The 14779-nt window shown below is 44.4% G+C and overlaps 1 protein-coding gene across 1 annotated transcript in view; it reads right to left on the bottom strand.

Annotated features, from left to right (window-relative positions):
• Nucleotides 1-14779, bottom strand: part of LOC141801773 (tyrosine-protein phosphatase non-receptor type 14-like) — a 43705-nt gene that overhangs the window by 12578 nt on the left and 16348 nt on the right. The window contains exons 3-12 of the mRNA XM_074685032.1: nucleotides 12947-13122; nucleotides 5558-5655; nucleotides 3708-3775; nucleotides 3447-3517; nucleotides 3272-3359; nucleotides 3090-3178; nucleotides 2859-2946; nucleotides 2599-2681; nucleotides 2441-2501; nucleotides 774-852 (exon numbers count right to left, since the gene is read on the bottom strand). Of these exons, the coding sequence (XP_074541133.1) occupies nucleotides 774-852; nucleotides 2441-2501; nucleotides 2599-2681; nucleotides 2859-2946; nucleotides 3090-3178; nucleotides 3272-3359; nucleotides 3447-3517; nucleotides 3708-3775; nucleotides 5558-5655; nucleotides 12947-13122 (901 nt within the window). The remainder of the gene's footprint in view (nucleotides 1-773; nucleotides 853-2440; nucleotides 2502-2598; nucleotides 2682-2858; nucleotides 2947-3089; nucleotides 3179-3271; nucleotides 3360-3446; nucleotides 3518-3707; nucleotides 3776-5557; nucleotides 5656-12946; nucleotides 13123-14779) is intronic.

Genomic DNA, 14779 nt, shown 5'->3' with positions numbered 1-14779 from the left:
TCAAGCATAAAAATAAAAATCAAACCATGACTTGAGTCACAGACGTGTGTAGAGGAGGACAGCAGCGAGCAGAAGCAGTTTTTTCACTGATGTTTTGAGCGTGGTTGTTTTGCAGTTCCACCCACCAGAGAAAAAAATGTGAAAACTTCCTCCCAGCGACTTCTAAAAGCAGCTTTTAACGTTTTCTTCCCACCGTGATGAAGGCGACAGCGGTATGCGAGCTATCCCGCTTTGTTCAGCAAACACAGGATCCTCTCGTGTGAAACTATCTGAAGCCCACGAGCAGCAGGCGCTCATAATCTCCTCCACACACTCGGAGTGTGAAGCCTGAGGTCACACGACAGCGTGATCTCACACCCACGCACCGTAGCACGCCCTGCATGTTTTTCCACTCGCCGTGTCTCACTGAGCGCGGCGTTTGGATTATAAGGCGCAGCCAGTGTGTGAACCACTCAATGAAAGAGTGAAGCACAAATGAGGTCACCGCTCTGCGCCCCAAACGCCGGGCTTCTAATTGGCCGGGACATCGTTAAAACACAAACGGGGTGTGAGTCACACGCCTGATGGGAAAAGACACAATTAGGTCCATTCAGGGTCCGTGTTTATCAGGGGGGCTGAAATCTCTGTCACACCGCGGACTTTCTGCTAACGTGTGTGTGTGTGTGTGTGTGTGTGTGTGTGTGTGTGTGTGTGTGTGTGTGTGTGTGTGTGTGTGTGTGTGTGTGTGTGTGTGTGTGTGTGTGTGTGTGTGTGTGTATGTGTGTGACACGTACCTTGGGAGCTCTGTGTGTCCTGATAATGCTCTCCGTACTGGGAATGCATCGACTGGAAGTTACACGACTGAGGCCGAGGCTGCAACACACGACACACAGCACAGTTCAGAGGAAGCACACTTCACACTCACATTTTATTTTAGTTTTTAGTTTTTAAAGCTCTTTAAAGCTGAAACTGTCCAAGTGAAGGCTCCTGGTAACCCTGACCCACCCAGACCTGCCCTGACCCCCTCAGTAGTCTGCACACAGACCGTTTGGAGGACTCTGGTGGACTGACTGTACAGCCATTGTGCCACATTTAGCCGAGCCATTGTCTGGCCAGCAGGGAGGGAGACGCACAAATCACTGCCTTCATTGTCGCACCGGAAATCAGCTCCAAGCAACACCCTCGCAAACTTTCCAACAACACCCACCGCACCAGCGCCGCGCGTTAAAACCAAAGGCTCCACGGCACAATGAGGAGCCGCGCTGCGTGGGAGAGCAAGGTCAGATCGCTGACCGCGGCTCCGCCAGCTACACCAGCTCCATCAGCCTCACACACTCTCCATCTGTGTCCTCTCCACCAGCCAGAGGCCAAACACACAGGACAGAGTCAGACTGTGCTAAACACCCAGCCCCATCAAACCAAGAGAGGGTCTGAAGTAGTGCTGTCAGGTGATTAAAAAATTTTATCTAATTAATTACAGGATTTGTAATTAATTAATCTTATTAATCGCATTTTAATCTCATATCTGCTTAAGGTCCCAAAATAAAGAATTTGAATTCCAGGTCATTAAAATTACATTAAAAAAACATGTAAAAAAACATTTTAAAATAAGGTGGGAATATATACAACACATTTTTAGGTACCCTGAGGCATAAGGAACACATGAAAAAAGTTTTATGGTTCGATCTTTACAAAATCTACACAGTCCTGCCCCTAAGATAAGCTGATTTGATTTTTAGGACGTTTTTTGCTTCTGTTCACATTTTTACTCGATGTGGACTCAATTTTCACTGCAATATGAACTTCTATACTTCTATGAGGTCAGGAGAACCAGGGCTAAAGGCTAAAAACTGTGAGGAACTATGTACAAAACACTTTATTCAAGTCTTGGATCAAAGAAAAGTGAAGTATTCTCAGTTTAACATGCTCTGAACACACAAACTGTTGCTGATTGGTGCAGAGCAGCCCCAAGCTGAAACATGACACCAGGAAGATGGAAGCAAATTTTCAAATAATTATTTAGATTTAAATTCAGGACAAATATCGATCATTCAGAGCTTGTTTGATGCAGTAAAGAGTGTAGAATTATCTGTTTTTTACAGAATTGAGCAAACGGTTGATTTTCTGTAGATTTTCAAAAAGGACGTGTGAATAAACGAGGTGTGGACGGCAGTCCCCTTAACAGCGCTCTCTCTTCCCCCCGGTTTAAAGCATGTTGCTGACGTCAGGTGTGATACATTCAGGGACCGTCGGAAATTTGAAAATCTGACGAGAACACCACTTTTTTCATGTAGGACAAACGGTTTGTAAATGCCAGACATTTGAAAATAAGTGCGTCTTTGAACGCCTCGCGGGATTGGGATCCAGATTAATCTGCGTTAATTTTTATATCGCGTTAATTTGCTGTGAAATTAATTAATCTAATTAACGCGTTAAAATGACAGCCCTAGTCTGAAGGTACCAGAGAGAGGCGGTTGGTCCAGGTGGGTCTCCTCCTGATTGGTGCAGGTGAGTGAGTGGGTCTGAAACAGACAAACAGCAGATGTTTACTCCTTCACAGCCTTCAGGAGGTCGTTTAAACGGCGGACAGAGCCGCCCCCAGCCGGCCCTGACACTCACTCTGCACAGATCTTGTTCTGTTTGTAGAATTTGTGCCTGGCCGTGAAGAGCCGAGCAATGTACTTGGCCATTTCCATGTCCTCCTGCAACCAAGATAAAACAGCTTCAACACAACGCTGGGTTCACAGAAAATCAGGAACAAAAAAGAAAACTTCCCACAAGAAAACCTTGAAATAAGCACTCAGTGTGTGTGTGTGTGTGTGTGTGTGTGTGTGTGTGTGCGTGTGTGTGTGGAGACGTCCCGCAGACACAACACTCACTGTGTGAAAAACGATGGTGTCGTCTCGGCTCGTTATCTCCACGGTGATGGCTGACTTGTTGTGCGCGATGGTGCCGATGTCCTTCCACCTTCACACACACAGAAACACAGAAACACACACGTTAATATTTTCCCACACCGGGTTTTTAACACTCTCAGAGATCCATCCACACGTGTTACTGCTTGTTTTCAGACAGATTTATAAATGACAGTCAGGGAGGATCAGACTCACTTGTGGAGCATGATGGATCGTCCGTTTCTGTGTTTGACAAACACTCCGATAAACGACACGCCGATGAAAATATCATTGGTGTAGTTATCCTGCAGCAGAAACACGGATTAAAAAGTCTTTAATGATCAAACAGGAAGTGTTTTTTCAGTGTGTGAGTGTGTTTGTGTGGGAGGATCCCCGACCTTAGCAGGAAAACTCTCCTGACCGAAGCCGTCCAGTTTCTCCACCTCCTTAATGTAGAGCAGCTCGGCCTCAGCAGCCTGCATCCGACTGGAGAAAGACACAAACAGAGAAATCTCATTTCTCCCTCTGTCATCTCTAGAGTATTAACAACCTGTATGAAACGAAGCAACGTACCAGTGGCTTTTGTGCTCCTCAGCAACTTTCTGGGTCCACTCCTCCAGGACTTCGTCTCCGTTTGGCCAGTTCTGAGGAGAAAGAGGAGAAAGAGGAGAAAGAGGAGACGGGGTTACTGATGGCAGAGAAACAGGGTTTTGTTTTTATGTCAAACAGTTTGTATCCAACAGATCTTCATCTCCTCTGGTTCCTGCTCATCATATCTCCCCTTTCAGCGAACAGACACAGAAACATGTTCATGGAGCAAACGTTAAAACTTACCACGGGGAAGAGGACGTACTCCCTGAGGAAGTCCTGAGACTTGAACTGAGTGAAGTCTCCAAAGTCAGCTGAGAAATAAAGATTAACACGTTATTACAAACAGCTGATTTACTGAGGATAGAAACACTAAGGGAAACATGTACGGTTAACTTTCCAGACTCCCCTGTTCTGAAATGATAAAAATATCAGGGAGAAATTATTAAAAAATGCTGTCAAAAGTAAACATTTTTCTTACACTGCAAAAAACTGAAATCTCATCAAATGTTTTTGTCTGATTTTCAGTTGAAAATGTTTTTTCAGACTTAATCTGAGCCACATTTACCTGACCAGCCCAGAAAAATGTCTGATTTCAGGTTATTTAAGACAAAATGAGCTCTGAATTGCTGTAACAAGTTAAAAACATCCTCCAATGAAAGAAGAGAAAGTTTCCTTTATTCAGAGCCATATTTTTTTTATTTCAAAAGGACATTTAAATCTTCAATTTTTTTTAAGTTTTGTGTAATTGTTGAAATTTCAAAACTTTAGATTTTAACATTTTTGGACAATTTAGCAAATTTATCTCTTTTTTTCAAATTTTGAAATTTCAAAAGAAAATATAAATTTGATATTCTTTTAAGTTTTATGTAATTTTTGAAATTTCAGAACTTTTGAAATATTTTAAGTTTCCTTTTTTTTTTTACAATTTTGCAAAAGTTATCAAATTTGATTTTTTGACATTTTTGCAAATTTCTGAAATTCAAAAAAAATGTGAAAATTTCACAAGTTTTATTAAACCTTTGCATTCAATTTTAATTTTCAGAATTTGTGCAAATTCTTGAAGATTTTAAAATGTTTCAATAATTTGCAAAAGTTTTAAAAATATAAAACTAAGACATCACATGTACAATCAGAGAAACTTCCTGTTTAGATAATTATTCACTAGATTTTAAGATTGAACAGATTTTTATCTAATCTCTAGTTTTTATTATGAAGATTTGTGAAGACATTATTGTAGTTTTAAGCTAATTTCTGGGCAAATTTCTCTTGCTCCCTTTTTTCACTTGTTACAGCAATTCAGACCTGATTTTGTCTTTAAATAACTGAAAACAAGATATTTTTTTGGACTGACAATGTGAATGTGGCTCGAGTATAATAAGGTATTTTTTTTTTACTAAAAATAAGACAAAAACACTTGATCAGCTATTTCTTTAGGGGTAGATTAAATTTCAAGGACAGATTTTTAATTTTGATCTTATTGAATAAAATAACAGTTTAAATTTTTTTTCTTTTTTATGTTAGCATGCTTTAACTCAGTGTAACAGGAAGCTACCCTCTAGCTTATTCAGCAAACATGTAGCCTGACTAGCTAACTGTTTACTTTCTTAATTATTCTCCATTTCTGCTTCTTGTAGCGACTGATGGAAAAATACGTTTTTTCAGTTCATCAGTCAAATCAAATAAAGTCACGAACTGAGCGATATTCTGTTTCTGGTGTTTGACAAAAGGAAGTCAGGAAAGAACGTGTGTCTCCTGACGGATAAGACTTTTCCTGATGCTAACCTTGGAACAACCGATAAGCTAACTGTCTGTTTACATTCCCCTGAGACACAGACAGCACCCAGGAACAAGACCGAGGAGAGTGTGTGTGTGTGTGTGTGTGTGTATAAATACTGATACCATAGGAACTGCAGTGGACTGGGCTCTGTGGTATGCAGCCATATTAGGTAGTGAAGTCAGGATGACCCTTCAAAGTGTGAGTTTGTGCTCGCTCTGTCTCTGCTGCGCTGCCCTCTGGCAGATTATTCACATGAGATGTTTGTTCATGCACGTGAGTGTGTGAGTGTGAGTGTGTGAGCGTGTGTGTGATTTACCTTGTACTGCTAGGCCAGCTAGTCTGATCCCCTGCTCCACTGTGCAGTGGAGGTGTCCGTCCAACACCTCCTTCTTCACCTGCAGGTAATACTGATACCTGGGAAAGAGGAGATAAGACAGAAATAAAATCAAAATCAAAATGTTTCATAAATCAAATGTTTGTGTTTAGCAGCAGCAGCTGTACAGGCTGTTAGCATGACATGCTACCAAGTCTGTCTACAACTTCATCAGGACTTGAATGAACAACTGATGGTTCAGCTCATCTTTTACAGACGCTCACTCTGCTGAGAACATCTAACACCACTTTGTGAAACCACAGTTTAGCAGCTTAGCTTAGCATGCTAAACACTAACCTTTTTCCACTATGCACACTGTTTTTATTCTTTATTCTCAGGAATAAAGGCAAGAAGATGGTGATGGATAAACCAGCTGAAATCAAACATGTTATTGTAAAACTGTTAGCATGATGTTAGCATTTGGCTAAATGCAGCGCTGTGGCTGCAAAGAGGCTGCTGGGAAGGCTCTTTTAGCTAGCTTAACCCTTAAAAATCAGGTTAGCTTGTAGTCTTACCAGTAGTTTCAGATTTTATAAAACTCTCCTTAATGTGGCCGATGGTTTGAATGATTTCCCTGCGAGCCACCGTACCTCTTAACACCAATAACATGAAAGCATTTAAGTAAACTTCAGTTTGACAGGGTTAGGGCTTATCCAGAGACAGCTTGGAGAGCTGAGCTCATAGCATTTCGAGCTAGCAGCTGAAGGATTGCAGACATCCTCACTGAAGCCACAGAGACTTATCCCTCTGCTCCTGGTTTGTGCAACAGAAAGGATGTGTCAGAGCCGTTTGGCAACAGAGGCTGAAGCTGAGCAGAGAGGAGTGAGTGAATCACCTCCTCCTGAAACGCCGCTGACTCACGCCTGACTCAAACCTGCACCAGCCCAGGTTTACTGTCTGAGCATTTAACAGTTAGCATGCTCCATGAAGCTAACAGGAGCAGAGAGGAGGTGGTCTCTGCTCAGACTAACAAAAGACGGTGAAAGCAGGACGCTATGATCACTGTGTGGATGAGGCAGACTCAGCACGCCGCGGTTTGGGGCTCAGCCCGTTTGGCCAAATGTAAGTTGATATGATGACACAGTGGAGCTTGTTTAGCTCGCTGAAGTCCCCAAACCAAGAGGCTGAATTACGCTGCGCTCCAAAGGTTCAGGGAGACTTTGGTCCACGTTTAGCTGTGGTCCAGCTGATGTTTGTCTCTGAGCGGCCGCACACACGGACACAGACCAGCTGCAGGGTGACCAGGCATCGTTTCCTGTTTGTTGCCATGGTGACCTCTCCAATGTGGGGTTAGTGAGACACCTTTTCTGATGGAGAGAGCTGGGAGATGGAGCAAGGGAGCAAAGGTTCATGGGAAACCTCTGAGGTGCACATGCTCAGTCACTAACTCTCACCATAACCTGGTTAGTGAGTTTTCCTTTTTCTTCCTCTTTCTTCTTCTTTTTCTCTCTGAGCTAAAACCTGCCCTCCTTCATTTCCTCCCTCCTTCCTCTCCTCCTTCCTTCCTCTCCTCCCTCCTTCCTCTCCTCCTTCCTTCCTCTCCTCCCTCCTTCCTCTCCTCCCTTCACAGTTCAAGCTGTGTAACACCTCCTCTTCTCCTCTCCCTGCTCCTTCTTCTCCTCTTTTTCCAGCTCCACTCAGCGTACTCCAGGGCCTATAATCTGACCCCGCCCTCCTCCCTCACCCTATCATTACACTCCTTGGCTAAGCTGCCATTCCGTTCCCGTGGCAACCCTCTAATTAGCCATCCCCAACCGCCGTGGCTGCAGTGAGGGGGAGGAGCTTAATGCGGTCTGGATGGGAGGAGCCTCAGAGGAGGGACACAGGAGCCTTCAGATGGTTGTGGACTCTGTTTTCACAGACTCCCAGTGTTTCTCTCTGTATGGGGTCCACAGAAACCACGAGGAGGACGGTCGGTGCTGGCTCTGGGGTCTGAGGGAACGATGTGATGACGTCTGAGCGAACAGGTGACAGGAAGCTGAGCCTCACTGTGCTCCTCACCCTCACAGAGCTGATCAGAGATATTAAACAGCCTGAATATCAGATAAAAAGATCATCAAACATCCTCTGTCCCTCTCTGAAAATCACTGACTTTAACTTCCTGTTCCAGTCTTTGGAAACATGTGATGATCCTGTGATAAGTTCACTGTCTGAAGTGCGCACACACACGTCCACACACACGTCCACACACACGTCCTCTCTCACACTGTGTTCATGTCAGACTGTCGTCTCTGTGCTGCAGTAACAGGTGAACACACACACAGACCAGAGGCAAAGGTTTCCTCACACGGCGACTTGTGACTTCCAGCACGCCGCAGCGAGCGCTCTGCTGGCGCTCTGAGCAGACACACACAGACACACACACACAAAGAGCCTTTCATATGCCCACGCATGTTCAGACCCGCTGCAGACGCGCTGCCAGATGTCCAACAGTCGGACAGTGAGGCTGGGAGCATATGTGCTGCATGCATGGCTGTGTGTGTGTGTGTGTGTGTGTGTGTGTGTGTGTGTGTGTGTGTGTGTGTGTGTGTGTGTGTACATATGCTTCCACCCCCTCCACCTCTGCAGTGGTATGACCCCGATCACCCCCACAGCCCTGGGTGGGTGCAGACAGCTTGTGTTGGGGGGCTGTGGGCAACAGAGTGCAACTGTGTGTGTGTGTGTGTGTGTGTGTGTGTGTGAGAGAGAGAGTGTGTGTGTGTGTGTTAGCCACAGAGTTCTTCACTTCCTCTCTTTTGTCGTCATTTAAATCAGAAAATGTTCAAAGACCTGATTTTCAGACAGAGACGTGTGTTTAGGGAAATTCACTCGATGAACTGGTGACTTAGAAAAATGAGAGGTGAAAAAACAGGTGAGCGATCAAACACAGGAGATGATCCACACTAACACACACACACACACACTTTGTCCACTTTGTAAAAGCAGCAGCAGCAGCAGTAATGTGAGTGTTTGTCTGAGTTATAGCCTTAAATCTCCAACTAAAGGACAGTTCAGGCTAAAAATGTCCTCTTCAGATTCTGCTTTGGCACCAAAGCTTCAGAGCGAAGACGGTTCCCAGAGGAAGAGCGTCCCCTTACATGTTCCTCAAAAACAAGATCCAAAGTAAGGAAGTTAAATATAGGCTTAGTTTGAAACTTTTCATTGGAAATTAACAGGAGTTTCATTAACTTTCATAAACTGCATTTATCATGTCATAAACATGTATAAATATGAAACATCTTGATTTGTTGTCAGCAGACATACAGGTCTTTATTAATGACATTATAAATGAACTTTTAGGGAATTTTCCCTCAGTCCGTCATAAATATAACATATAATATATATATAATATAACATAAATATTTGTCCTTTGCAAACACACACGTTAATATGTTTAGGTTAAAAATATTTATAAATGACACCAATTAAAGAGGCGAACCAAAAACCAGTTCCTGTTGAGAATCAATAAGAAATGTTTCAATCCATCGATATTGTTAGCCTTTGTGTTTAACAATTCCCTTATCAATTCTTTACATTGTGCTGGAGCCGCCGGGCCTTACGTCGACTAGTCTGCTGCAGCTATCTTAGCTTAGCAGTTAGCTAACGTTTCCCAAGAAAACTCTGATTCAGGATTTTCAGCTTGCAGTTTTCCTGAAGAACTGACTTCATAAAGAAATGTTCATCACTCTCTCTCAGGAGATTCATATTCAGTACATTCAACATGGTATAAATCACCTTATTCACCAAAATAACAAAATAGAGCAGCTTGATGCTAACGTATATGGGAAACTGCATTGATATGCTAGCAGTTAGCATACATCAGTATAACTTCAGCTTCAGAATAAAATTTCAGCTTTCATCACAGAAACATATCACATCAACTCTTTGTAAAAAATACTGAGAATTTCAAATGCTAAAAGCTAACAGGCTAATGAAAGGCTAATGGCTGACGGAAAGGTTCCAAACAACTTAAACCATTGCTATAACCACTTTGAGACACTAGATGGCCTACTTGAATTATTAATATATAACAACACAGAACATCAACGTCACATTGTGTGAAATTTTGACCTGTTTCTGTTTAATTATGCCCAGAAATATCCAGACTCAGGGACCAGTTACATTTTATTCACTTACAGTATAAACTCAATTACATGTTGTTGACACAGAAAACCTGTAAAGATACTTTTTGTACAAAGAAAATTCACAACAGGAAGTGATAAGGGAATCGATATTGACAAAATCGTATCCATTCCCATCCCTGACACCAATTGTTTTTTAGAATTGCAGAACTTTAATGGTTTCTTTCACAGAACAACAAAAACTATAAAGAGTAAAAAAATAAAACAATTAAAGAAAAAAAATTAAGGGGAGAGCAAAAAAACTAGAAATCCAATATTCCTGAGCTGAAATTCTCCTGGAAATATTCCCCCTTTGTTACCCTAGTCATGTATATTTTTTAGGATGCAGGCATTGGGTTAGTTAGCTTTGGGCTAGTTTAGCAGGCTACCGTAAAGAAAAGACATCGTATCAACAACAATCTGACAGATTAGAGATTCAGTGATCCACCCGTGAACACACACAGCTATAACAGAGTAGTGTAGAAGTGTAAACACTGATCACAGGAAGCTGTTTCTGAAAAACTCAGAGCAACGAGCAGAAACCCTGAGCGTTTCTGTTTCTGACAAACTCTGAGACAAACTTTCTCTCTTTCTTCAGTTCAGCCCGACTCTCTGTCTTTACCAACTTAATGACTTTATAATTGGATTATTGGTGTGAGTATGTAGGCAATATGTGCACACACACACACACACACACACACACACACACACACACACACACACACAGAGTTCAGGCTCTGGATGATTTTCACAGCTGCATGAGGAGAAACAGATGAATGGACAGACAGGAAGAGAAACAGAGGGAGGATCAGGTTACACATCAGTCAGAGACCGAGCTTCAAACACACAACTCCTCTGCTCCTCTGCTCCTCTGCTCCTCAGAGGAGGCGCAGTCCATCATCATACTTTGAGCTTTTTGGAAACAAGTTACACTCATTTTTATTTTTGTTATCACTTTAAATCTGTTTTTAATCTCAGTGGGTGATTTAGTAACAAGTTCACACACTAATGATAAACACCATTATTGGTTCATGTTTTCATACATATGTTAAATTAGAGTTAAGCCCCTTACTTTGCTGTGACACGTCAGTTGAACTCCGTACGTTCAAACAGAAAAGTGAGTCTGGGTCTTCATGATGAAATGTGTGTTCAGCTCGACGTGCAGAGAAAGGGGGCGGAGCCTCAGAGGAGCGGCCTGGGGCGCGTGTATGTTCCTACAATGTGCCGTATTGTGACTAACTCTGACAGAGCTGCAGCTGGCTGCTCAGAGGATTCCTGGGGGGAGTGTGTGAGGTGTGTGAGGTGAGAGTGTGTGTGTGTGTGCCTGTTTTGTAAACCAGCCCCCCCTCCCCCGTCTCCCCCGTCTCCCCTTTACCCCCAGCTCCTCTCTTTAGAGGAATGTGTGGTCCGCCTCCTACGCTGGACGGCTGTGCCAACATTCCTGACTGAAGCAGAGGGGGAGAGGAAGAAAGGAGGGAGGGGGGAGGAGAGGAGAGGAGAGGAGGAGGAGAGGGGGGTAAAAAGGAGGGACGCTCCTGATGGAGGCGAGGGGGAGACGCTGTGTACAGGGACGGTCAGAGAGAGAGAGGAAAAGAGGAAACACTGTTCCTGAAATCACCCCTCAGGCTCTGTTATAACCATCACACACACACACACACACACACACACACACACACACACACACACACACACACACACACACACACACACACACACACACACACACACACACACACACCTTAAAACTAACCCCACCATGAAAAACATCGAGCTGTGACCTGCGATCGACCTCCCACGTCCAGCCGAGCAGAAGCCGCAGATTCATTGACTCAGTGTGAAGCAGACCTGGAGTGTGTGTGTGTGTGTGTGTGTGTGTGTGTGTGTGTGTGTGTGTGTGTGTGTGTGTGTGTGTGTGTGTGTGTGTGTGTGTGTGAGGAATCTGAGACGGCAGACTGTCCACTACGAGCTGACCCCTGGGTGCCCTCTTCACAGCAAGCTAACGTGTTCATTCACACTCTTTCTCTCTGTAACACACACAGACACACACACACTCACACACACACACACACACACACACACACACACACACACACACACACGCTCAGAGTCTGGTTTAAGGTTGATGACACGTACACCTCAGGTAGTCATCCACCTGTTGAGCTTTGATCTCTGTTTTTATTCAACCAATGACAGAAGAGATTTCCCTAAACCTCCACATAAGCAGCCAATCAGGTCAGAGCTGTGTGACCAGGTGTGTATAGAGAAATAAATAACTGGAATCAAGAGAAAAAAAAACTTAAAAAGGCTCAAAAACTGCTAAAAACACTAAGTGGGCCCACAGACTATCACTCAGATTTGGAGCCAGCCTGACCCCTCAGGCTCAAGAGCTGCCTTGGACCAGGATCAGGGTCCAGTCATGACTTCAAAGACTCCACTGATGCTGCTGTATTATATCTAAAACACAGTGGGGTCTGACTGTCCGTGGTGTATGGTGGTGTAAGGTGGTGTATGGTGGTGTAAGGTGGTGTGTTTATCTGGTGGTGTAAGGTGGTGTAAGGTGGTGTTGTGTGGTGGTAGGTGTTGTAAGGTAGTGTAAGGTGGTGTTGTGTGGTGTAAGGTGTTGTAAGGTGGTGTTGGGTGGTGTGTTTACCTGGTGGTGTAAGGTGGTGTTAGGTGTTGCATGGTGGTGTAAGTGGTGTAAGGTGGTGTTAGGTGGTGCATGGTGGTGTAAGGCGGTTTATGGTGGTGTAAGTGGTGCATGGTGGTGTAAGGTGGTGTAAGGTGTTGTAAGGTGGTGTTGGGTGGTGTGTGTACCTGGTGGTGTAAGGTGGTGTTGGATGGTGTGTTAACCTGGTGTTGTAAGGTGGTGTTGTGTTTGTAGTGTTTACCTGGTATTGTAAGGTGGTGTAAGGTGGTGTAAGGTGGTGCATGGTGTTGTAAGGTGGTGTTGTGTGGAGTGTTTACCTGGTGGTGTAATGTGGTGTTGGGTGGTGCATGGTGGGGCATGGTGTTGAAAGGTGTTGTAAGGTGGTGTTGTGTGGAGTGTTTACCTGGTGGTGTAAGGTGGTGTAAGGTGGTGTAAGTTGGTGTATGGTGGTGTATGGTGGTGTATGGTGGTGTATGTTGGTGTAAGGTGGTGTTGTGTGGAGTGTTTACCTGGTGGTGTAAGGTGGTGTATGGTGGTGTATGGTGGTGTATGGTGGTGTAAGGTGGTGTAAGGTGGAGTATTTACCTGGTGGCCTCCTGCTCCAGCCTGGACACGTTGGGGACGTAGAACATGACTCCAAAGAAAAGCAGCGGCTCGTTGCCGAACTTGTCCAGCTGCTTCTTCAGGGGTTTCTCCAGCTCCACCCAGCGCTGGGCGGGGGTCTGGGTCTTTCCCTGGAACCACAGCCCAAAGTAATGGGTCTGAAGACGGAGGGAGAAGAAGGAGGGTGAGTCAGGTACACAGAGCAGAGAGGAAGGAGAGAGGAAACAAAGGACATCTGAGGTGATCTGAGGAAAGAAACGCTGATCGTTAGATGATTATTCAGAGTTCATCAGAAAGACACAAAGAAAAACAGTTTCTCTGGTGTTTGACGGTCAGATCAGCTGTTTCCTGTCCTGATGTGTTTCTGTTTGCTGTATTTCATATTAAAGTCAGGTTTATACATGTGTCTGTTCATCATGCAGAGAGGAGCAGGAAGGAGAGACCAGAGGAGGTGTTAATGTGAGTCCAGAGCTGAGTAAAGAAAAAAGATGCTGACCAATCACAGGGCTCAGGTACGTTTGGGAGGAGGTGCATTTCAGGGGAAGCACCTCGGCTTATTTATTGATTGAGGGGCTGCACCGAGCTGTGACACAGGCCTCAGCGTTCATGAGATGACGTAGTCAAAGAAAAAGGTTTAAGGTTTATCAAATCTTTGACACCTTCATGTGAAGTTGATGCTTCACAGGGTGGAGGTCCCTCTATAAGGGATCAAAGTGTTTTCTGAGCTTAAAGAAGAAAAATCTGAAGTTTTCAAACTTTAAAGGTACAGCCTGAGTCCCTTTAGTGTTACAGACTTCCCTCACTCTTCAGTAAAAGCAACAGAGTGTGTGTGAGTGAGTGTGTGTGTGTGAGTGTGTGTGAGTGTGTGTGTGAGTGTGTGAGCTCAAGGTATCACAAAGATGTGAGCACACCTGTTTGATCCTCCCTGATCTACTCGACTGAAAAAAGTCATAAAAGTCATACAGCTGCACAGGCACACACACGCGCACACACACACACACACATACAGGCTTCAGGTAGAGCAGGAAAGATTAAAACCTGGTGGAAATAACACACACACACACACACACACACACACACACACACACACACACACACACACACACACACACAGGTGAGTTCACATGCATGGAGGAGCAGACGGTGGCTGTAGTGGAGGCGTCACAACAACTTATTTATAACATCACTGACACCCGGCAAATACCACAACACTGTGTGACAGCACCACACACACACACACACACACACACACACACACACACACACACTGCGTCGCCTCCGTTCACAGATCCATCAAACTCCACCAGCCGTCAGCAGAGCAGACGCTTTCCCTCCATCAGCCTCTCAGGATAAAAACTCAACTTTACAAGTAATAAAACCTGGAGCAGGTGGAGGCGCAGAGGAGGGAGGAGGAGCCACAGAGACAAACGGAGAGAAAGGAGAAAGGAGGAGGAGGGAGGAGTAGGAGAGGAGGATGAGCTGTATCTGTTTCTGTGCAGAGAGAAGAGGACAGAGGTAGCCACGCTTCGTTAGAGACGGACAACGACCCCACAGGAGACGGACCACAGAGGGCAGGCCAAGGCACGGGGAGGGGGACGCGTGGCAATTAACACACACACACACACACACACACGCACACACACACACACACACTGAGTGTAGCAGGGCAGTCACACTCAGAAAGTTTTAGCAGGTTATTATTTTCTGATTTCTGCTGAGTGTGTGATTTTAAAGAAAAAGTGTAAAATTAGATTTATTTTGCTTTTTTCAGTGAATATTGCATAGAAAAAGAGAATCTGGACTTTTTATGTTACT

Source organism: Halichoeres trimaculatus, unplaced genomic scaffold, assembly GCF_033239565.1.
Source record: "Halichoeres trimaculatus isolate MK-OKI-2021-1 unplaced genomic scaffold, fHalTri1.1 fHalTri1_scaffold_13, whole genome shotgun sequence".
In the NCBI taxonomy this organism is placed as follows: Eukaryota; Metazoa; Chordata; class Actinopteri; order Labriformes; family Labridae; genus Halichoeres; species Halichoeres trimaculatus.
Note: the sequence above shows the minus strand (reverse complement) of the source record. Positions and strands in the feature narration are given on the sequence as shown.